The sequence below is a fragment of the Sus scrofa genome, chromosome 14 (assembly GCF_054392235.1).
Source record: "Sus scrofa isolate SSC_HxYL_T2T_F1_AM1 chromosome 14, Sscrofa_HxYL_maternal_Yorkshire_Landrace_v2.0, whole genome shotgun sequence".
Lineage (NCBI taxonomy): Eukaryota > Metazoa > Chordata > Mammalia > Artiodactyla > Suidae > Sus > Sus scrofa.
Window position 1 is genome coordinate 24,271,552 of NC_139396.1, and position 22,767 is coordinate 24,294,318.

A 22,767-nucleotide genomic window follows, 5' to 3' on the forward strand; every position below is an offset into this window, starting at 1 on the left:
TCCTAATTATTAATTATACTGAAATTTTAAAATTAAAAACCCTGGAGTGCCTGTTGTGGCTCAGCAGAAACAAACCCTACCAGTATCCATGAGGATTCGTTTTCAATCCCTGGCCTCACTTAGTGGGTTAAGGATCCGGCCATTGCCACAAACTGTGGTATAGGTTGCAGAAGCGACTCAGATTCTATGTGCTACCTATTCGAGACATCTCATGTACATGGAATTATATAATATGTGGTTTTTGAGACTGGCTCTTTTCACTTACACAATGTGGTGTAGGCCAGCAGCTGCAGCTCTGATTCGACACATAGCCTGGGAACCTCCATATGCTGCAGGTGCTGCCCTAAAAAGCAATAAATAAATCAATAAATAAAATTTAAAAACCCTGCTTTCTCCCCAATTTAGAGCTAGATAACCTTTACTTCAGTGTTATTAATTCACCCTAATATTCACTAAGAACCTCCTAACTTTCCAGCACAGTTTGATGCTGTGGGAATTACCACAGAGGTGTAAAGAGCAATGTTTTCCTTCACCTTATACATAATTTAACAAAAGGGATAAGAAAACCCCAAATAACAAAACAAGAGCTTAATGATTACACAAGTTAATCCCTAGTCTAGGGTCTTAAAATGACTTTTCTGAGATGTTACAGTTTCACCAGCAGGTCAGCAGGGGGCACTTCAAACGTGTCTGTGCCCAATCAGGCTCAGCTCATTTCCAGTCTAGGGATTTGATGTTTTATCTGCAGGTTTCTCAGAATGTGAAGCCCTCGGCATAAAGCATTCTTGATATTGCATATTGAGGTCTCATAGAAAGTCTCCTTTGATTTCCCACAAGCTTAAGTTTTTAAGTTTGCGGTTAAGTCTTAAGTTTGGGGTTTTAAGTTTTTAAGAATGGGGAAATAAAACCTACTTATAAACAATCATAGATTATAAATCTGTGGGTTATGTGTGTGCATTCTTTTTAGTTTTTATGAGCTGTCTTCTGGGAGTGACCTATGTCCTTCTCCACCTCCACCTGCTGTAGTTCCTCTGTGACAGCATCTGTGTCACTGGTATGTTCTGATGTGTCCCCCTCAGCATAAAACCTTATGCTGGGACAAGGCATTGCAATGCTTTGGCTTTAAAAAAAAATACATATTGACTCTTTTTTAAAAAAAATCTTTAATTCAAATGTGACTTTTTCTTTCTCTTTATTTTTGTTTTCTTGTGTGTTAGGAAGAGGGAGGAGTTGAATATCTCCAACTCAAGAAAATTAAAATCCTTAAAAATGTGTCTGAATTATTTAACACTGTATTTTATCATTTGAAGGAATTCCACACCCCACAATTCCTTTGTCCTCAAAGCAAAAAAAGTAACCCAGATTCCTTTATTTAAACGTGATGGAGAAAAACAAACAAACGAACAAACACGATGGAGGAAGGATGTAGTAGGAATTTGCAAAATGTATTATTTATTTGTACTTTAGTTTTTCCAGAGCATCATCTGTACAATGGGAATATCATCAAGTTTGGGCATTTTGTAATGATGTAAGGTGCCTAGTGCGTGCAAATAGGCCATCAATTTAAAAGAGGTGGGGGGGAGGGAGGAAGGAAAGAAGGAAGGAAGGGAGAAAGAAAGGAAGGGAGGAAGAATGAAGACAGAACTTCCCTACAGGTGGAGTTCTGGAGTTTCTGGTCGTTTCTTTGGGTGTGCTGATTTAACTTTTTACTTACATCATCTTAAACCTACCAGGCGCAAATATCCTGCCGTAAGAGTGCTGGTTTGTTAAATGTCTATAAAAAGCTCATTTTCTTTCAACCTGAAGCTTTTTAAGCCTGTTACAAAGGAAATGTCAATTATGGAAAAAGTCAAGGCTCACACTATCGGTGATGAAATAACCTTGCTGAAGTCTGGACGAGGCACTTCACTAACACACAAGCAGTCTAGACTTGGAGATCATGTGAGCCTCTGCAAGAGAATGCAGGCACCCGATAGCTCTGAGAGCAGCCAATCAAGAGAGAGCATTGCTGCCACACCCACCCGCCCATTGCCTGTCCCTGCGATTGGAGCCAACCTGCCTGATGGCTACCACGCTGAGCGTGAATTCTTCTTGGAAATCTCTGCAGCGCTGATGGACTTGCAGTGTGACAGTACAGACCACTCCAAAATCTGTTTCATATTAAAAAACAAAACCTCTAACTCTTGATTGCTTTGATTTTGTATCTGTTAACCCAGAAGATCATTTTAAAATGTGGACTACAAGCATCACACTTCCCTTTAGCAATTGTGTAAAATCTTCTTGCAGTTCTCTGAAAGGCACAGCAGTGCAGATTGGTTTGGTTGTCTTATCATATGATATTTATGTATGAAAATAGGCTGCATGGGTATTCTGTGTAAGATAGTGGACATTTCACATTTTTGTTTATGTTTTTTATAACTTGAGCACAGGCAATGCAAATGCATTCATCTTGCGTCACTTTTAAAATGAGAATTTACCATATAATTTTTGGAGGACTGCCACATCATAGTCATTCATCCCCTGCATGGTCTGTTCTGCTACTTCTGAAGGTCTTCTGAGGGGTTTAATTCTTGGCAGTTTTCAAAATCCCTCTACATGCTTTGTGGGAATAGAATAAATGTGCACAATATATTGTTTAATAATTGCAATACAAGATAAACTGTCCTTTGGCATTTGATGCATTAGCTTAAAGATAGAACTCCATTCGACAGAATAACGAACTTTAAACTATTTGGGTATTATCTGGTATTTTGTTTTTGAGAAAAAGTTAAAATGTGAGCCTAGTTTAAACTGTATGGACTTTCATCCTTCTAACATAGAAACGTAGATTCTATGGGAGTGAAAGAGAGAGATCCAAGGAGGGATAAATAGAAGGAAGCACTGAAGGTATTCAGAGAAATAACTCAACATAGACAGTGAACTAGAGGTTTTAGTTTATGGGCTTGTTTTTCTAGCTGTAAAATGGAATATAGAGCTAACCCTCCCTCCTGGCTAAGTCAACCCTTTCTTTATATGTAAAAAGATATTTGAAAGTATTCTGAGTATTCTGACATATACATATATATATAAATATATACATATAAGTTCCTTGGTGGCCCTGTTGTTAAGGATCAGGCATGTCACGGGCATGGCCACCCCAAATTATAATATCCAAGATGATTTTATTATTTTTATTATTTTACTTGCGTATCTCAATACATATTTTTAAATAGCTTTATTAAAATATAATTTACATATTGTAAACTTCACCCATTTAAAGTGTACAGGTCAGGAGCTGCTGCTGTGGTGCAGTGGGATCTGCTGCCTCTTGGGAGCACTGGGATACAGTTTCGATCCCGGCATGGGTTAAGGATCCAGTGTTGCCACAGCTGTGGCTTAGGTCCCAAGGCTGTGGCTCAGATCTGACCCCTGGTCCAGCAACTACATATGCTGGCGGGTGGTCAAAATGAAAATAAATAAAAAATTAAAAAAAATAAAATGTACAGGTCAATGTTTTTTTAGAGTAGTGACAGTGGTATAACCATCACCATAATGCAATTTTAGAATATTTTCATCACCATCTCCCCCCAAAAATCTCCATTCTCTATCCTCCTCTTTCCCCAGCGTTAGGCAACACTACTTTCTGTCTCTAAGATTTGTCTCTAAGATTCGGATATTTTACATAAATGGAAACATAGGATAAGGGTCTTTCATGACTAGCTTCTTTCACTTAGCATAAAAATTCAGTTTTACAATTTTAGGCTATTTGACCTCAGTAGTCCACATCTGAGGATAAAATGCTATCTTTTCATTCCTTAATGAGTTTGAGGATTAAGTATAATTTGCATGAAGCAAAAGCTAGAAAATAGAGCGAGAGCTTTTCTCAACTACATAAGCTAATCCACTTTGCCAGTGTTAAAATACCAGATGTGTAAATTCAAGCTGCAGAACAACTGTGTGTCCAGGGGTCCTTAAGACTGACATTGTCCAGGGGTATTTGGTGGGGCGGGGGGAGGAAACAAAAACAAAAACTAACCTAACAAAACATTGAAAATTACCAAAAGGATCCATCACAAGAGGAGGAGGTTTAACAACTTAATGTCCCTTCCTTGGAAAACTGGTGATAAAAAATATTCAAATAAACCCATATAAACCTGTTTTTAGTACAGAGGGTCCAGGAGAGCCAGACCCCCTAGGAAATGCAAATAGGCTTCATAGAGAAAGTAAATTTTCCCTTCTGCCCTTTCCCCCTCTTCTCTCTGGCAGGGCTGATCCTCATTACAGTTTGCTCAAATGTTTGGAAGTGAATTTAGAGCCCTCCCCCCAACTTATGATTTTATAGCCAATAGGTGATGAGGTTTATTTGCATATTTCCAATCATATAAGCAGCCTTAGAGTGGAAACAGTGTCAGACTCAATTCCTCCCCCTCCTCCTCCCTCCTCCTCCGGGGAAAGCTGCCACTTCTGGCTGCCCCGCTTCTTCTTTAAAGGGTGACTTGCCCTGCAACAGATCGCTGCTCCAGCCTGCTCCCGCCTCGGGCTGTCGGCGCTCCCGCCCGTGCCCTGTAACTTCTACCCCAGGAACGCGTCCCCAGATGGAGAGCAAAGCCCTGCTCCTAGTGGCTCTGAGCGTGTGGCTTCAGAGTCTGATCGTCTCCCGCGAAGGGTTGGCCACCGCCGACAGTAAGTTTTGCGCGCAGGCTCTCCTCCACTTACGGAATTGGCTCAGTGGCCCACTTGCACAAGTTGTGAGGATGGGAAGGAGGAAGTAGGAAGGAGCTGCGATGATCACCTGGGACCCTCTTGCCCAAACGCCGGCCCCAGGAAGGATCATCGGGGTGGGATCTGGAAGAGGCACGTTGGAAATCCTCCCTCTGATCACTCTGCGGCGGCTCCCAGTTTCTTTCTTTCTCTCTCTCTCGATCCCGCACTGTCACCTCCATTCGGGCTGAAGCCGAATTCCCAGGCGCCCGTGCTCAATAGGAAAGGATGGGGCGGCCGGGGTGGCAGGCGGGAGGCGGTGGAGAGTGAAGGGCGGGAGAAGGTAGGCGGGAGGAAGGGCTCTGAAGGCGGTGACCCGCAGTAACTTCTCCGCCAAGGTGACTCTGGTTCGGCCTTGGCCGCAGCTCAGCCCCCGCGCGTGAAGGCGCAGGCAGAAAGCGGCCCCTTCTCCTAGAGAAGCCGGCGGGGTGGCGGGGGAGTGGATAGCGGGGGCAGCGGCGTTGAATGCATTTTAGAAGCACACGACACTCTCGCTCTCCGCGCGAAGGTGGGAGGGGAGGACTAGGGGGCCGGGAGGGCAGGGGCTGGCGCGCAGGGGTGGGGGGAGGACCCGGCATCCCGGGGACGCGGCGTCCCGCACGCTTAACGGCGCTGGGGAAGCTGTTCCAGCCTCCACTCTGGCACGCTCGGTGTTTCTTAGCGCCCAACGAAGAAGGGTTGACCCTCCTGAAAACGTGGCAGAGCGACTAGCCTTCTGTGGCCGCTGACTTGGAGGATGCCAGGTTTGCGCTTGGCTGCCGTTACTGTCCTCCGGGCTGAGCCTGCCTCCGGGCGCCTTGCCCCGCGGTGCGGTTGCGAGCACGTGGGGCTTCTTGGACGCCGCAGGGAGGCCACTGGTTGAACCGTAGTTACCGCTCGGGCGCTGCCTCTCACCAGGGTTAAGGCGACCAGCCAAGCTAGATCTGAATTTCTTTATTGCTGGGAAGAAGCGCGCCCATCCCCAGACCTGCCTACAGTAGAGGCAGCCTGTGTAACTTGAACCTTGGTTCAGTTAACGTACAGCAGCAACTAAAAGGCCACTGAAGCAAGTCATTTAAAAGAGGCAACGTTTTCTTTTCTCTTTCTTGGTGGATTTACAGTTTGGGCGGTGTCCCTTGGATGTGCTTTTAGGCTGCACGTCCTCAGTGATTCAAGCTATAGCACAGTTTGTCCCTGACTTTTTTTTTTTTTTTTTTTTGTCTTTTTGTCTTTTTTGTTGTTGTTGTTGTTGCTATTTCTTGGGCCGCTTGGGCGGTGTCCCTTGGATGTGCTTTTAGGCTGCACGTCCTCAGTGATTCAAGCTATAGTACAGTTTGTCCCTGACTTTTTTTTTTTTTTTTTTTTTGGTCTTTTTTTGTTGTTGTTGTTGTTGCTATTTCTTGGGCCGCTCCCGCGGCATATGGAGGTTCCCAGGCTAGGGGTTGAATCGGAGCTGTAGCCACCGGCCTACGCCAGAGCCACAGCAGCGCGGGATCCGAGCCGCGTCTGCAACCTACACCACAGCTCACGGCAACGCCGGATCGTTAACCCACTGAGCAAGGGCAGGGATCGAACCCGCAACCTCATGGTTCCTAGTCGGATTCGTTAACCACTGCGCCACGACAGGAACTCCCTGTCCCTGACTTTGATTGCAGTTAAACTTTTGATTTGTTTCAGCACTGAGTTGTGAAATAACATTTTCGATGGGTTTTTTTTTTTAAAGTAGAGCCCATTAATGCTGAATTAGATAAGAAAAGTATCTTTTCTGTCCAATCATTGTAGGAACACCAGAGATTCAGTTAGCAAGTCTTAAACATCTTATGAAGTGGCATTTGTCCCTGAATAGTGTTTTACACTGTCCGAGAAAATGATTGGAACAAACTCCAAATTCTTATTTCAGAAAGTACATGGTAGGGTAGTGTTACATTGACCAACACTCATACCCACACCCGCCCACCCACACCCGCCCACCCACACGCACACAAATTTGTATCATCCACAGTCCGAGTTTTTGCTCGGCTCCTCTGAGAGGTTCAGGACCCTAAATTCCTGGTCTAGTCACTGTCACCAATCTGGGTTTCACTTCCTCAACTCAAAAATGAGGACTTTGGACCAGACTTAAAGTTCTCTCCCACACCTCTAATTCCTTACTCTTTGATGTAAATGGACTCAAGAGATTAATGAAGTCATTGAAATTTAACCAACACATGGCTGTAAATGTTCTGTAAGGGGAGGAATCATTCTGAAGTAGATTTGAAGTTAATCCCTCTCATCCTTCCCTCCCACTCTCACTTTATCCTTCCTCACCCCTTTTGATATTTTTTTAAAAATTTTCAATTTTTTTTTTGTCTTTTTAGGGCCACACTCACTGCATTTGGAGGTTCCCAGGCTAGGGGTCCAATCAGAGCTGTAGCCGCCGGCCTACACCACAGCAGCTCGGGATCCAAGCCACATCTGCAACTTACACCACAGCTCAAGGCAACACTGGATCCTTAACCCACCGAGCAAGGCCAGGGATCGAACCCTCGTCCTCATGGATGCTAGTCAGGTTCCTTAACCACTGAGCCATGACGGGAACTCCTCCCCGCCCCCCAGCAACTTTCTGGCCCTTTTCTCCTCCAAATGATTTTAAGTAGGAATGTCAGAAATTCAGAGTAGAACCCTGCAAATGTGAGGGAGCAGTAAGCAGCACGCCCTCTGGGCTCCGACTTGATTTGTTCATTCTGAATTTCTTTCTAAGAAAACTATGAGGTTACAGGCACTGCCCTCAGGCTCTTTGTTCTTGGAGCCACCACAATCTTGTGTGGCCTCATTCGGAAACTTGAAGAGCTCCATAGCTGTGGTTCTATTTGACTGGCCAGAGTGAATTTCTAGGGTAGCGTGGGAGTTAAACATGATGGCTGATGACAGCAAAATAGCAGAGACCACCTCTGAAGGGAGGAGAGCTCAGCAAGAGAGTGACTGATTAATAGCTGTAGGAAAAGGTGGGAGTCAGGCTTTAGGGAAGACTGACAATGAGAAATTTTGCCTTTTAGGCAGTGTATTTTTACCTCAGCCCTCCTTGCTTTATTTTGGGGGGAGAAATTTGGCTATACAATTTACAGACACTATTTTTTGCAAACTTTTTTTTTTTCTGTAAAAATGAAAAGAAGGATTTCCCTTGGTGGAGCAGTGGGTTAAGGATCCAACCTTGGATCTTTGCAGCTGCAGAGGTTCAATCCCCGGGTCAGCTCAGTGAGTTAAGGATTCAGGGTTGCCGCAGCTATGGCATAGGTTACAGCTGCAGCTCGGATTGGATCCCTGGCCCAGGAACTTCCATATGCCTCGACTGTGGCCAAAAAAAAAGAAAAAGTAAACTTGCTTGTTAGGTAAGTCAAGTGCATTGTCTACGCTGGAATATCTGAAAACTCCAATCAATTCAGTCAGATAACAACATCGATTTTTCTCCCCCAAACTTGATTTTTGTTTTCATTTGTCTTTTTGACATTCTGAGGATTCTGCTTGAATCAGTAACCATGTCCATCAGCCTCAGAGGGGAGATGAATTACTGGTGAAGTTCTTTAGGGGTGTGTGCTTGCATGTATGTGTGTGTGTGTGTGTGTGTTAGACAGAGAGAGAGAAAGCAAAAAAGAGAGTTTCAGTTAGAAAGTCTTAAATATCTTATGAAGTAGCATGTGTCCCTGAATAGTGTTTTACACTGTCCAAGAAAAGGGAAGTGGAAACTTCTAAGGAAATTGTATTAGAATTGAGTTCTCGTACCTCATATCTTCATATAAATGTTAATCATATTTATGTGAGAACTGTGAACACCTTTCGAGTATTTTCTCTGGGATGCTCAAAGCTCCAACTTTTCTGGCAGCAATAATGTACCCTCTAGGAATTTACCATTAAAGTGTTTTGACTTCTCAAGCCTGATTTCACCCTCATGCATTTTTTTTTTTTTTGTCTTTTTAGGGCCGCATGCACAGCATATGGAGGTTCCCAGGCTAGGGATCCAATCGGAGCTACAGCTGCCGGCCTTCGCCACAGCCACAGCAATGCAAGATCTGAGCCGAGTCTGCGACCTACACCACAGCTCACGGCAACACCGGATCCTTAACCCACTGAGTGAGGCCAGGGATTGAACCCGCAGCCTCATGGTTCCTAGTAGGATTCGTTTCCGCTGCGCCACGGCGGGAACTCCGCATCCTTGTGCATTATTATCCGTATTAAGAACTCTTTGTCTTTGTTCATACACTTAGATTTTTAACTATCTATTTAGGGACTTAGGCATAAACATTACGTAGTCAAGAAATGCATTAACTTGTAACTATCTTGGCACCCCAAGTTTCCCCTTAGTGTGTGATAAGAACAGATGATGTGATGTTACTGATATGATAAGGCAACTTCAAGATGGAGGCCCTTGTAAAGGATTAAACTTTAAGCATTCCCCCCCCCCCACTATTCTAGGGTCACTTTACTTTCTAAGGGAATTTAGTGAAAAGTCCTTCTCCCCTTAAAGGGATCAGTGCAAAGTCACTCATATTATTTCCATATCTGAAAAACAATGATTTCCTTGTCCTTGATACCAGTTGGGTCAAATGAGTTCATCTGCCAAATAGGAGCAGTCCTAATATATATTTTGGGACAACTAAACGTAGTGATGAGCCACAATGAAGGTCCATTCATCCTTCTTCCTCAGTCTTCATGGTCTATGTCCGTTGCATGAGGGCTGATAGAAATTTGGAAAGCACACTTATCTTTAGAATGCTGGGACCTCCTTGAGAGGTTGCAGACTCCAGTAGTGTGGAAATTCCTTTCAGAACACCAAAGAGAAGGAAAAACTGACTAAGCATCACTAGTATATATGATTTCATGTGTAGAACAGCCATAAAACTGAAAACATCACATAGCATATAGAGTGGCACTGTTTTCTTGTCAAAGGACTCATTATGCTTTCTGTAACTTAAAAAAAAAAAAAAATCCGTGAAAAGCGAAACAAACGTTTCCAAATATAAATTTGCTTGAGGAGGTATGAATTTCCTATTATTTTTCTTTCCAAGTTATGTACCCAACGGAAAATGCCAGTTGTGGGAAAATGGAGCTTTCAATGAGCCCTACAAATAATCTGATACAAAATCTACAGATTGAAGAAACTTTTCTATTTCATAGAAATCTACAAAGCCTGCCTTAAGAATTTCAAAGAATATTCTTAGTCATTTCCAAACCACCAGCAACACTAGAGCCACAATGTTGCATAATTCTAGGAAAAAAAAAATAGACTAAAAGTGACTGGTATCCTTTGAAGTTATGCAGGATAATCATCTTAAATATCAGTTTGGCAAATAGATGGTGGGCGAGATATGTCTGCCAGATTGTTCAGATTATTTCTGCTTTTAAAAGCTTGCTGATAGAACATGTTAAAATAAGACTGTTAAGTGAGGAAGCAGGAGTTATTTGATGTGGATTGATGTGAGAGAGGGTGAACGAATTTCATTTTCAATTTTCTATAGCTCTTTCTAACCATAAAAGAACTTGAGCAGAATCTGGAAGCGGAATCAGATTAAAAATCTATATCTCTTCCGCCATCAGATAAATAATAAGGCTGCCAGAGTACTTTCTGGTTAGGGAGGAAAAGGAAAACCCACATTGTCCAATAAGAGGAGAGGCAGAGAATATTCTCTGTAGATGAATGGTTTTCAAGTGGAATTTTACTGGAGTTCCCTGTTGGCTCATTGGGTTAAGGATCTGGCATTGTTACTGCTGTAGCTTGGGGCGGTTCTGTGGCACAGATTTGCTCTCTGGCCTGGGAATTTCTGTATGCTGCAGGCAAGGCCAAAAAAAAGAAAGAAAGAAAGAAAAAAGTCAAGTGCAATTTTACACATCACAGTTTCTTACACGAATAAATTACTTTCGAATGTTCAGGTGCTAGAGATCTATGTGTGTTGTATGAGTATGTATGTGTGATCAATTCGTTGTATATGATGAATCACTTAGCAAGCCATCACAATATTGCCTAAGGAACTTTGAAAAATAATTGAAACTGGGAAAGTTGGCTAGTCCTTAGGTGATAATATAAGCTTGATTCCAATGCCTGTACTTTTGCTATACTATATCATTCTTATTTTCTTTTTTTCTATTGGCCTCATTTTTGCAATGTTATTTGAAATTATGGATTTTCAACTTTGGAGTTGTAAAAAGAGAGGAAGTTTAGGTTAAGGAAGTAGAAGTATTTCTAAACAACCTCAATTATTTATCTTCTGAAAGTTCTATTAGTGAAATCTGAAATCTACAGGTTACTACCTTCCTAGGGTGAATAGATAATTTTTTTTTTTTTGTCTTTTGTCTTTTGTACTTTTTTAGGGCCACATCCTTGGCATCTGGAGGTTCCCAGGCTAGGGGGTCTAATCGAGGGGGTCTAATCAGAGCTGCAGCTGCCAGCCTCGGCCACAGCTGCAGCCACGCCAAATCCCAGCCGCGTCTGCGACTTACACCACAGCTCACGGAAACGCCGGATCCTTAACCCACTGAGCGAAGCCAGGGATCGAACCCAAAACCTCATGGTTCCTAGTTGGATTAGTTTCCGCTGCGCCATGATGGGAACTCCAGATAAGTTTTTTGACTTTTTTCACCTGACAAGAAATTAGATAACTTCCTCTAATATAATTTCCCCTTGGTGTTCTTTGGTGAGCTTGTTTTGTAAAAGAGTTTGATTTTATTTATAATACAATTTACTTAAAGTGTTCGCTGTGATGTTTTAAGCACTGACTACAAATACCCTGTGAAGATTTATCATCATTTAGAAGTATTGTCCAGAGAGTCAAAAGATAGGCCAAAGTTCTCTTTCTCTCCTGATTCACTTTGGGATTAACTATGAAGAAGCAAAGTGGATTCCTTTTTCTTTTTTTGGTATATCTTCAATTTTATTTTGGGGAACCTACACTTGCAAAGTGTTTTTAGGTCAGTTCTTAAACCACTACATAATACATGCACACATATTTAGGAGACTTACAAAAATGTTTTATAAAAATTTGGTCTGCAATAAGATTTACCCAATTTTACTGGCCAAGCATAAAGACTATACCCCCCCAATGCACCTGTCTTTAATTTTCCTCTTACCATCTTACTGACATTTGTTTCTTTACAGCCAATCTGTATACACATAGGACCCAGGCATTATTTTACTGCAACAACCTTTATGAAGAGGTTATGAAATTTAAAAGTATATTTTGTATTCAGAATGCATGATATATGTAATCATTAAGAAACACACATACTCCCTCTTCAAACATTTAGCTGCTGTTTGTTCACTCTTTTTTAAGTTGAGGACTCCCGTTTCTTGTTGAACCATGTATACAATGATGAGCAGACTCACGTGGTTCCACCTGCCCCCTTGAAAGTATTTGTCCCCAAAGCGGATTCTTTCCAAAGACACCTTTGCTGTAGTATTTTAAGCATCGACTTTGGGTAGAAGACTGTAAAGACACAAGTGAGAAAAGAAATATTTGGGGAAAGAACTTGGGGAATGAATTTGGCTCATACATAGCACAGATATTTCTGAACAACCCGCGAAACAATTTTTTAAAAACATTTCGAACTGATGTCCTTGTCGTGAGGGATGGGACCGATTCCATACAAAAGCCTCCCTGCAAAGGCTTCCAACTTTTCTTATTGTTAAGCGAAGCAATAAATAAATAAATAAATAAATAAATAAATAAATAATGCTAGTGAAGAGGAAACAACCTTCCCTCAAGCCTTACTGTGTCATACTTTCAGGAAAGCAATCCTTTGATGTAATCAGAGATTGAAAGAGGATGACATCATACATGAAGTACGTGGAACTATACCACATGAATGCCCTGAGCCAGGGTACCCTGGAAGAATGAGCTTGGAACTGGAATCCAGAAGCCTGGGTTCTGGTCACTCCTCTCTCCCACACTATTGGCAGCAAAACTTTGGCCGCCGCACTTAGACTCATTTTGGGAGATTAAATTAACCAAGAGATTCTCAAATAGCTGTTCACTTAAGTTGAAATTATATATACATACCCCCCCCACACACACACACCCCGATTGAAGGAGAAGGAAGATAAAAAACACGGGAGAGATCAATGTGGCTTAACTCTTAATCTTAATTTTATTTTGTTTTGTTTTGTTTTTGCTTTTGGGGGGCCACACTTATGGCATATGGAAGTTCCCAGGCTAGGGGTTGAACTGGAGCGGCAGCTGCTGGCCTATGCCACAGCCACAGCCGTGCCAGATCCAAGCAGAATCTGTGACCCACACCACAGCTCACACCAATGCCAGATCCTTGACCCACGGAGCGAGGCCAGGGATCGAACCTGCATCTTCATGGATCCTAGTGGCGTTTGCTAACTGCTGAGCCATGAAGGGTTAATTGGCTCCCCTTAGTCTTAATCGTAAGGCTGTCCCTGTCAATTTTGAGTATCTTTGTAGGATAATTCTCTCTCAATCCACATTCAGAGGGTTTTTTTTTTTTTTTTTGTGAACTTTAGGAACAAAAAATATCATTGATTTGGATTGCTTGTGAACCTAAGAGACGAGTCCAGCTAATAAAACAAATAACCCATTAATTAACCTCCTGTCCAATTTTCCCTTTCCAGGAATTTCAGGAGGAAGAGATTTTACAGACATCGAAAGTAAATTTGCTCTCAGGACTCCTGAAGACACAGTTGAGGACACTTGCCATCTCATTCCTGGAGTGACAGAATCTGTGGCTAACTGTCATTTCAACCATAGCAGCAAAACCTTTGTGGTGATCCATGGCTGGACGGTAAGAGAGGCTCTTTAGGAAGGAGCAGATTGGTGTGGACCAGGCATTCTGATCAGCTTGCCCTAGTTTTTTGGGGGAACCCAGTGATGGCTTTGCTTTAAATTTGAGTAAAGACAATTCTGGCTTGGGGTGGAGACTGAGGAAACTAAAGCCACAGTTTCACGGGTACTTCCTCCAGACAGTGCCAGCCTTCATTTTCCCACAATACCTAGCTCTGACCTTGAACCAGCCATTCCTGTGAGCCTTTGCTCAAATCCAGAGCAGAAAGTAGCTTATCATTTAGAGGAACTGGTGGAACCCTGACATGATCCGGATTCATCCCGCACGTCACCAACGTCCTTTTCTAAGGAAGACAACCTGTCAGGGTGAGGAGAGGGCGGGAGTGGAGGGAGGAGGTGCTGCTTCAGGTCTGGCTTTGTCAATCTCCGGCTCCGTGATGTGCATCTGTTACCAAAAGTAGGGTCTGGCTGCTCGCCACTCTAAAGCCAAAAAAGAGGCAAGGTTGGTGGAAAGGAAAGTTTGCTTTATTTCAGAGGCTGGCCACAGGGGCAGGGGATGGACTCCTGTCCAAAGCCTGACCCTCCCCCCAATCAATTATCAGTGGACAGGAGCTTTTGAATGGGAGTTTCACAGGTGTTGTCGCCAGAAAGAGGGGGCTACATGCAGAAACAGCAGTGTCAGCTCTCGACAGGCATCTTGAAATTGGTCATGCAGTGGTCTGACCAGCGTTATTTTGATTGTTTTAAGTACAGTTCATCTTCAGTTCCAGGGTCGGTTTGTTCCCATATTCTTGCGGCCAGTTCTCAGGATTGCAGCAGCTTCTGTCATGGCTCTGGTCTGGTCATCAGGTAGTTAACTGTTTCAGTAACTACAAGACAGCTTATAGGATACAGCTCACGATTTTCTCTAGTGCCCTTGAGTAGGAACTAAATTAGGTCCTTGACTTTGCTTAATGCCTAAACTATTGTTTTGTCCGGTTTGATGGTTTTCCTTTGCTTCTGTATTTACTCACTTCTCGGATTAAACTTGTTCTTCAGCTAAAGTTTTTCTGCAGACAAAAGGCAGGTGGAGGACATGGGGGCATGGGGAGGACTATCGGGTCCTGTTCCCTTTCAGAAGCAGCCACCTCTCATCTCTGGGAGGTGGCTCATGTCAGTTTACTGACCTGTAAAACACAGAGATTAGATTGCACACCCTCCCCTCCCAACTTTATCCAATTATAAACTTTAGGGAGCTTTTCTAGAGATGAAAGAGGGCTAGCCATGGAATTGCAAGATGATTAGAAAAAGTGAAACCGTGGTTGAATTCACTTTTAAAGAATATGAATAAAGTAGTTCTCTTGAAATATAACAGAGAGTCCCCTTTATGGAACGATTCTTACTTAACCACTTTAGTCGGTTTTCAATAGTTTTACTCAAGTGGGCCATTTTGATTGTTTATTAAGAAGACATATAAAATTTGATGGTTAAAGAGATATATTTCTGTTATGTCAGAGCTTGTGAATGTGGTGATACTAAATTCTAATGCGATGAACCAGCTAATGACCAATACCTCTGGTCCCAATTTTATTTCCTGCATAACTTAAGTGCCTTTGTTATGGACAGGGTAGGACAATTGCTATAACTTTTATAGAGATGAAGGCAACTATTAACAATTCACACAAATGCTTATTTTAATAAAATACATCTATTTGCTAGAGTTAAATTAGCAAATTATCTATCTTATGATAAAGTTACATATTCAAACTCCTCACATAAATCTTTTTATTTTAAGAGGTTTCAGTAGAAAAAAGTCATCTTTGGCAGTTTTAGAAACATTTTGGTTCTATATAAAACTTGGTTTTTAATATTTTTCAGAAAAGTTTAGGCTTAATAAACATTTATATGACAGAAATAAATTGACTATCTCAGGGATCTTAATCTTATCCTTGAGAGAATTTTGTAACTTAGGAATTTTTGAAAAACATGTTTCCTTCTCACACTAAGATAAGGAGACTAACCCAGTATCAGTGGATAGTGCCAATTTCTTTTTTTTTTTTTTTTAATTGTCTTTTTAGGGCTGCACCAGGATGTTCCCAGGCTAGGGGTCGAATCAGAGCTGCAGCTGCCAACCTATACCACAGCCACAACAATGCGGGATCCAAGCTGTGTCTGTGACCTACAACACAGCTCACGGCAATGCAGGATCCTTAACCCACTGATTGAGGCTAAGGAATGAACCTGCGTCCTCATGGATGCTAGTTAGATTCGTTAACTGCTGAGCCAGGACGGGAACTCTGGATAGTGCCTGTTTCTATCATTAACCCTACTGCCCAATAATTCCACTTTTATTCTTCACATCCCAAGTCCTGACAGTTTTGAGTGTCTGGGCTCAGAGTCTAGGCCACTGGCTGTGGGCCAGAGTCAGCTGGTCTGTGTGATAACTAATCCAGCTAGTGGGTAACTGATCCCAGCCATTTCAATGAACTCCCTGTCTGGGTCAACAGGACCAGTGGTGCAGGTGGTAAGGAGGGCTTCAAGTTCAGCTGCACGCCTGAGAAGCAAAGCTTTTAAAAATTAGTACTGGGAGTTCTCTTGTGGCATAGTCACTGTAGGGCCTTGGGTGGCTGCTCTGGCTCAGGTTTGATCCCTGGCCCAGGGAACTTCTATATGCCATAGTCGCGGCTGAATTAAAAAAAAAAAAATAGTACTGATTTAAGGAAGCTCAGAAGAGAAAACTAGGAAATCATACTTTCCAGAACTGAAGAAGGTATTTGTTTTCTATCCCTGAGTTTGGAATTACTTACGGCAGTATCTTATGTTGAATTAAAAAAAAGACAGGATGTGGGAGTTTCCGTTGTGGCACAGTGGCGACAAATCCAACTAGTAACCATGACATTGCAGATGCAATCCTTGGTCTCCCTCAGTGGGTTAAGGATCTGGCCTTGCTGTGAGCTGCGGTGTAGGTTGCAGATGCGGCTCGGATCCTGCATTGCTATGGCTGTGGTGTAGGCCGGTGGCTACAGCTCTGATTAGACCCCTAGCCTGGGAACCTCCATATGCTGTAGGTTCAGCCCTAAAAAGCAAAAAAAAAAAAAAAAAAAAAAAAAAAAGGACCAGATTAGTTGTTAGCACCAATAGTATGGAAAAAAGTTATAATGAGGGCTAAGAGCAAATGAGATTGTCCTGCCTTATCTGACGGAAGGGGCTCAGCGACTCAAGGGCGGAGGACCAAGGGAAGAGAGGAGGTTCCCAGCGTTGTCATGAGAAACCCGAAAGAATGCTTAGCATGTAATGTGCACAGGACCCATCCCAGAAGGCAGCTCAGACACAGCTGTCCTGGAGCTTGGCCACCTGCTTGTGTTGAAGTGCAGGGTTTTCACTGTGATGTTGGCTGAAAGGAGGAGTAATTCATACTGCATTCTCAAGAAATGACATCAACCTCTCTCTAAAGGCAGCTGCAAAGGGTGGCCAGCTTTCAGCTTCCAAGAGAGGAGAAAGGGAGGCAGGATCCGTTCCTTAGGGTTTTGTGCTGGGTTGGGATTCCAATTGGGTCCCTCAGAGACCCAGGCCGCACCCAGACTTGAAGCAGCCTCACTGAGACAGGTCCAAAGATGATTTAAACATGTTCCTAATGGGCTAACACCACCTTTGTGCCTCTTTTTTTTTTTTTTTTTTTTTTTTTGGCTTTTTTAGGGCCGCACCTGCAGCATAGGGAGGTTCCCAGGCTAGGGGTCGAATCACAGCTACAGCTCCCGGCCTACACCACAGCCACAGCAATGCAGGATCTGAGCCGTGTCTGCAACCTACACCACAGGTCATGGCAACGCCAGATCCTCAACCCACTGAGCAAGGCCAGGGATCAAACCCGCAACCTCACGGTTCCTAGTCGGATTTGTTTCTATCGTGCCATGACAGGAACTCCTGCCTTTTCTTTGTTTTCTCTTCATGGTTGACATAGCTTATAGAGCTGGCATTTTATCACTGCAAGTAGGTTGGGAACCAAAAGGGTCACAAGAAGAAATTTAGGTAGAGAGTAACTTCCAGATCATCTGATTCTGACCCCTTTCTTCTGAAGGTGGGCTGGTAAGGTTAAAACAGTACCTGTGTTCATAGAAGTAATCGGTGGAAGAGCTGGGGTGAGAACCAAGGTCTCCTGAGTCCCAGGCGTGCTTTTTCCTTATGCAGAGCACAGCAATGTGGGAGAAAATGGTGCAGTTTGTTAGTGTCAGGAGTGATGCGAGAGCTCATGTCTTAATGTTTTAGCCTAGAAAATAGATGAAACAAAATGGAAGCAGAGATTTCAAAGAACCTACCACCTAAGATCAAGGTTTCAAAGGAAGTCCCTTGGTTTGGGAATTCAAGAGTCTTACTTTTCTCTATTGGCCTTACTTTAGGAAAAATATAGATTTTTCAGGCTTCTCCTTAAAAGCTACCTTGAACATGAATTTCAGAATCTTCTTTGTCTGTTGAGTACATAGTTGAGTAACCTTTACCGTGGCTACAATATGATCTGCTCTCGGGTCATATTAGGAGGAGGTAATTAAATTGGGGATTTAAATCTGCTTGTTGCTGTGTATGGGGCTCCTGGCAGGATGGTGTGGAATTTTATCATCTGCAGTTTGGGTTTTTTTTTTTTTTTTTTTGGCTGGCCCGTGGCAGGTGGATATTCCCAGTTCAGGGATGGAACCCATGCCAGAGCAGCGACCCAAGATACTGCAGTGACAATGCTGGATCTTTAACCCCCTTTGCCACAAGAGAATTTCTCATCTACATTTTTTAATATGTTTCAATTATTTTAAAGTGAGCATCTTTGCAAAAGTGTCCAAGGTCTCCTCTCTGATAGCATAAATTAAATTTTTCCATAAATAGAGTTCTTTCGACTTTGAATTTGGGTGCCCTTATCAACAATAAGCAAAGATAATCATTGGCAGCATGCTTATCTCCAAACAGGACCAATCTAATAATTTGGGAAATGTGATTATTAAACCTCATTAATTTGCACTCTAATAATTAAGAATTTGAGAGAATTGTGAAAAAGTCTGAGATGAGGAGTTCCTGTCCTGGCTCAGTGGTGATGAACCCGACTAGTATCCCTGAGAACATGAGTTTGATCCCTGGCCTTGCTCAGTAGGTTAAGGATCTGGCATTGCTGTGGCTGTGGTGTAAGGCTGTGGCTGTGGTGTAGGCCAGCAGCTACAGCTCCGATTTGACCCCTAGTCTGGAAACTTCCATAGGCTGCAGGTGCAGCCCTAAAAAGACAAAACAAACAAACAAAACAGTCTGAGCTGAAACTAATCATTTTCTTGTGTATTAAGAGATTACTCAACAAAATTACCTTCAGTTAGAATAGATCAATATGTTTAAAATGACTTTTTCGGAGTTCCCGTCGTGGTGCAGTGGTTAACGAATCCGACTAGGAACCATGAGGTTGCGGGTTCAGTCCCTGCCCTTGCTCAGTGGGTTAACGATTCGGCGTTGCCGTGAGCTGTGGTGTAGGTTGCAGACGCGGCTCGGATCCCGCGTTGCTGTGGCTCTGGCGTAGGCCGATGGCTACAGCTCCAATTGGACCCCTAGCCTGGGAACCTCCATATGCCGCGGGAGCGGCGCAAGAAATAGCAACAACAATAACAACAACAACAACAACAAAAGACAAAAAATAAAAAAATAAAATAAAATGACTTTTTCATTATCATATCAAATGTTGTACATAAATGACCCTTTATGAGAAAAAAAGGACATTCACATCCCCAAAAATAATCCTGTTGGGGAACATTTATTAACCCAATTGAAAGTATTTAAACTAAATTTCTTTTCAAATAGTCTGTATTCTGCTGCAAACTTTTAACTTATTCAGATTGATCTTTCCTCTTTCTAAAAAAATTTATTTATTTATTTTTTTGCGGCCACACCTATGGCATATGGAAGTTCCCAGGCTAGAGGCTGAATCAGAGCTGCAGCTGCAGGCCTATGCCACAGCCACAGCAACGCCAGATCTGAGCTGCATCTTTGACCTACACCACGCTCATGGCAACGCCAGATCCTTAACCCACTGAGCAAGGCCAGGAATCAAACCCACATCCTCACAGACACTATGTTTTGTTCTTAACATTCTGGCCACAGCAGGAACTCTGGGACTGACCTTTCCTTTGAATACTGTAAATTATCAAAATTGTACTGAATTTATAAAATAGGCTTTTGAAATTGAAAGCATTGGGCCTTCCCCTTATGGCTCAGTGGTTAATGAATCTGACTAGGAACCATGAGGTTGCGGGTTCGATCCCTGGCCTTGCTCAGTGGGTTAAGGATCCGGCGTTCCGGTGAGCTGTGGTGTAGGTCGCAGACACAGCTCAGATCCCGAGTTACTGTGGCTGTGGCCTAGGCCGGCAGCTACAGCTCCCAATTAAACCCCTAGCCTGAGAACCTCCATATGCTGTGGGTGTAGCCCTAAAAGGACAAAAGACAAAAAAAAAAAAAAAAAAAAATTGAAAGCATTGGTAAATTGTTCTGCCCTTCCTGAGCTCAATACCTTCCTTCTCTAATGTACTCAGATTTGCCCCGGAAGGACAGACTTGAGACTCTGAACACTCTTGTGCTTTGATTTTTGTGTCCGAGCCAACAGGCTTCCCGAAGGCTCATTTCTTTTCCATTTCATGTAGGTGTATTGGGCTGACATATCCTAACAAGTCGTAAGCAGGTGTTTTAAGAACGCTTGTATCATCCTCTTCAGGTGACAGGAATGTATGAAAGTTGGGTCCCCAAACTTGTGGCTGCCCTATACAAGAGGGAACCAGATTCCAACGTCATTGTGGTGGACTGGCTGTCTCGGGCCCAGCAGCATTATCCAATATCTGCGGGATACACCAAGCTGGTGGGACAGGATGTGGCCACGTTTATCGACTGGATGGCGGTAAGACTGGGGGAAGGAGTCTTGTGTCCAAAACAGATCTCTTGGCTAGAGTTGGACAAGTGGCTTATCTTGCTTCGTTTTCGCTTAGATATCGCTATTTTCTGGGTCAACTCACATCTTCAGAATAAGCCTGGGCCTTATTTTTCAGCTGAAAGCAGCATGATGGCAAGACTGATAAAACCATAATGCCCAGAAGGCGTAGTCCTGCCCTGCCCTGTCCTGTGATATTTTTCATGGTGAATAGATTTGCTGAGACCAAGAACTAAGTGGGCAGAATGGACAAAAGCTTGTTATTTCAGGGCAGAGGGAGGATGTCATGTTCAGCCAAATATTTCCCTACCTTTGGCTGGCACATGGAAATGTCGTCCTGGCTTTGACCTGTTAGAATACCAATCTCTTTGACAAAAAATACTGATGGTAATTATTCCTTAGTGTGGATTAAGGATCCAGATTTTTGTTGAAGGTTAGGGGAGTGATGGAGATGAGCTAGAAAGGAAATGTTAGGGGGAGAACTATGATGGAAGATCATATGAGAAAGGGAATGTATATATATTATATGCATGACTGGGTCACTTTGCTTGATAGCCGATATTGGCGTAAACCTTGTAAATCAAATACACTTTAATTTAAAAAGGTGGGGGGAGAAATGGCGGGGAAAGTCTATAGGCTATGAGGTGGCTGAGGGTCTTTGGTTTTACTCCCTTTGACTCTCTGAGGCTGTCCTCTGAAGCTTACCTTGAAAAGTATCAGGGGGTTGAAAGGAAGCTAATATCCTGGGTCGAATGATTGAAGCCAAATGCTTGAAGGTAAAAAAATAAGCTGTGTTTACTGGACTGATCATTAAAAGACAAAAGTTCTTTTCTTGACTCTTTCGCTAACCAGGAGAATGAACTTGGGCACATTAGATCAGCTCCCTGGACTTCAGTTTCTCACCTGTTCAAGGAGGGGACTGGACCAGGTGTCTCCGTGGTCTCTACCCCCTGCAGTATTTTCTGATTTTAAATCATTGCTTAGTTAGTCTTAAAGAATGAAGTGATGCAAGATATTTAGATTGGAGAATAATGGGTTAAAGTTAAATACATATTCATTATGTATGTATCTACACATGTAAATATCTGTAGATACACATACACATGTACATATATTTTCATATATATACACATACATATATTTTCAGATATATGGAAATTCAGATTTCCATGCATTTCTATTTCAACTCTATGGAAAAACTTTCTAATTTAAGTATAAATATATATATATATATTTTGCCATTTCTAGGGCCGTTCCCACGGCATATGGAGGTTCCCAGGCTAGGGGTCTAATCGGAGCTGTAGCCACTGGCCTACACCACAGCCACAGCAACTGGGATCCGAGCCGTGTCTGTGACCTACACCACAGCTCACGGCAATGCCGGATCTTAACCCACTGAGCAAGGGCAGGGACCGAACCCGCAATCTCATGGTTCCTAGTCAGATTCGTTAACCACTGAGCCACGACGGGAACTCCCAGTATGTCACTAAAGAAAGAGAAAAGTCTCAACACTGTAGTATATGTTCCTCTTATCTGTAACAAGAAATTAAAATCAGTAGAATTAATTTTTCAATATTGCCTATATGTGGCAGACAATATTTTATTTCTTTTAGCATTGCTATTTTGCAAAGAACTGTAAAACCCCTTTTTCTTTCCCTCTTCCAAAGGATGAATTTAACTATCCTCCGAACAATGTCCACCTCCTGGGATACAGCCTTGGAGCCCACGCTGCTGGCATTGCAGGAAGTCTGACCAAGAAGAAGGTCAATAGAATTACTGGTAAGATGGAGTTCCCATCGTGGCTCAGCAGTCAACAAACCTGACTAGTACTCACGAGGATGCGGGTTTGATCCCTGGCCTTGCACAGTGGGTTAAGGATCCAGTGTTGCGTGAGCTGTGGTGTAGGCACAGATATGGCTCAGATCTGGCAGTGCTGTGGCATTGGCCAGCAGCTTCAGCTCCAATTGGACCCCTGGCCTGGGAAGCTCCATATGCTGCAGGTGCAGCCGTAAAAAGACCAAAAAAAAAAAAGGAATTACTGGTAAGATAAGCATTTCTCTTACCACAAAAAGATTTGAGATACCTGTTTAATTCTAAAAGAGATTCAGGGAGTTCCCTTTGTGGCTCAGCAGAAACAAACCCAACTAGTATCCATGAGGATGTGGGTTCAATTCCTGACCCCGCTCAGTTGATTAAGGATCTGGCATTACCACGAGCTGTGGTGTACATCAGAGATGTGGCTTGGATTCCGAGTTGCTGTGGCTGTGGCATGGGCTGGCAGCTGTAGCTCTGATCCGACCCTTAGCCTGAGAACTTCCATGTGCCATGGGTGCAGCCGTAAAAATAGAAAATTAAAAA

General features: G+C 42.9%; 1 protein-coding gene and 1 long non-coding RNA gene across 4 annotated transcripts in view; one reads left to right on the forward strand and one right to left on the reverse strand.

Moving 5' to 3' along the window:
* The first annotated feature begins 4,386 nt into the window (after positions 1 to 4,386).
* Positions 4,387 to 22,767, forward strand: part of LPL (lipoprotein lipase) — a 31,537-nt gene continuing 13,156 nt past the window's right edge. For 2 of the 3 annotated variants that reach the window (XR_014825732.1, XR_014825733.1), the window contains exons 1-4: positions 4,387 to 4,662; positions 13,322 to 13,491; positions 20,200 to 20,379; positions 22,077 to 22,188. Coding sequence is in view for 1 of the 3 variants with exons in the window: in NM_214286.1 (NP_999451.1) it covers positions 4,575 to 4,662; positions 13,322 to 13,491; positions 20,200 to 20,379; positions 22,077 to 22,188 (550 nt within the window). In the remaining 2 variants the exon portion in view is untranslated. 3 annotated transcript variants of the gene reach the window in all.
* On the reverse strand, positions 8,698 to 19,147 carry LOC146396412 (uncharacterized). Its single transcript, XR_014826434.1, has 3 exons — positions 19,056 to 19,147; positions 16,508 to 17,173; positions 8,698 to 15,549 (listed from the first exon to the last, which is right to left on the reverse strand). It is a non-coding gene; the product is annotated as an uncharacterized LOC146396412 (long non-coding RNA).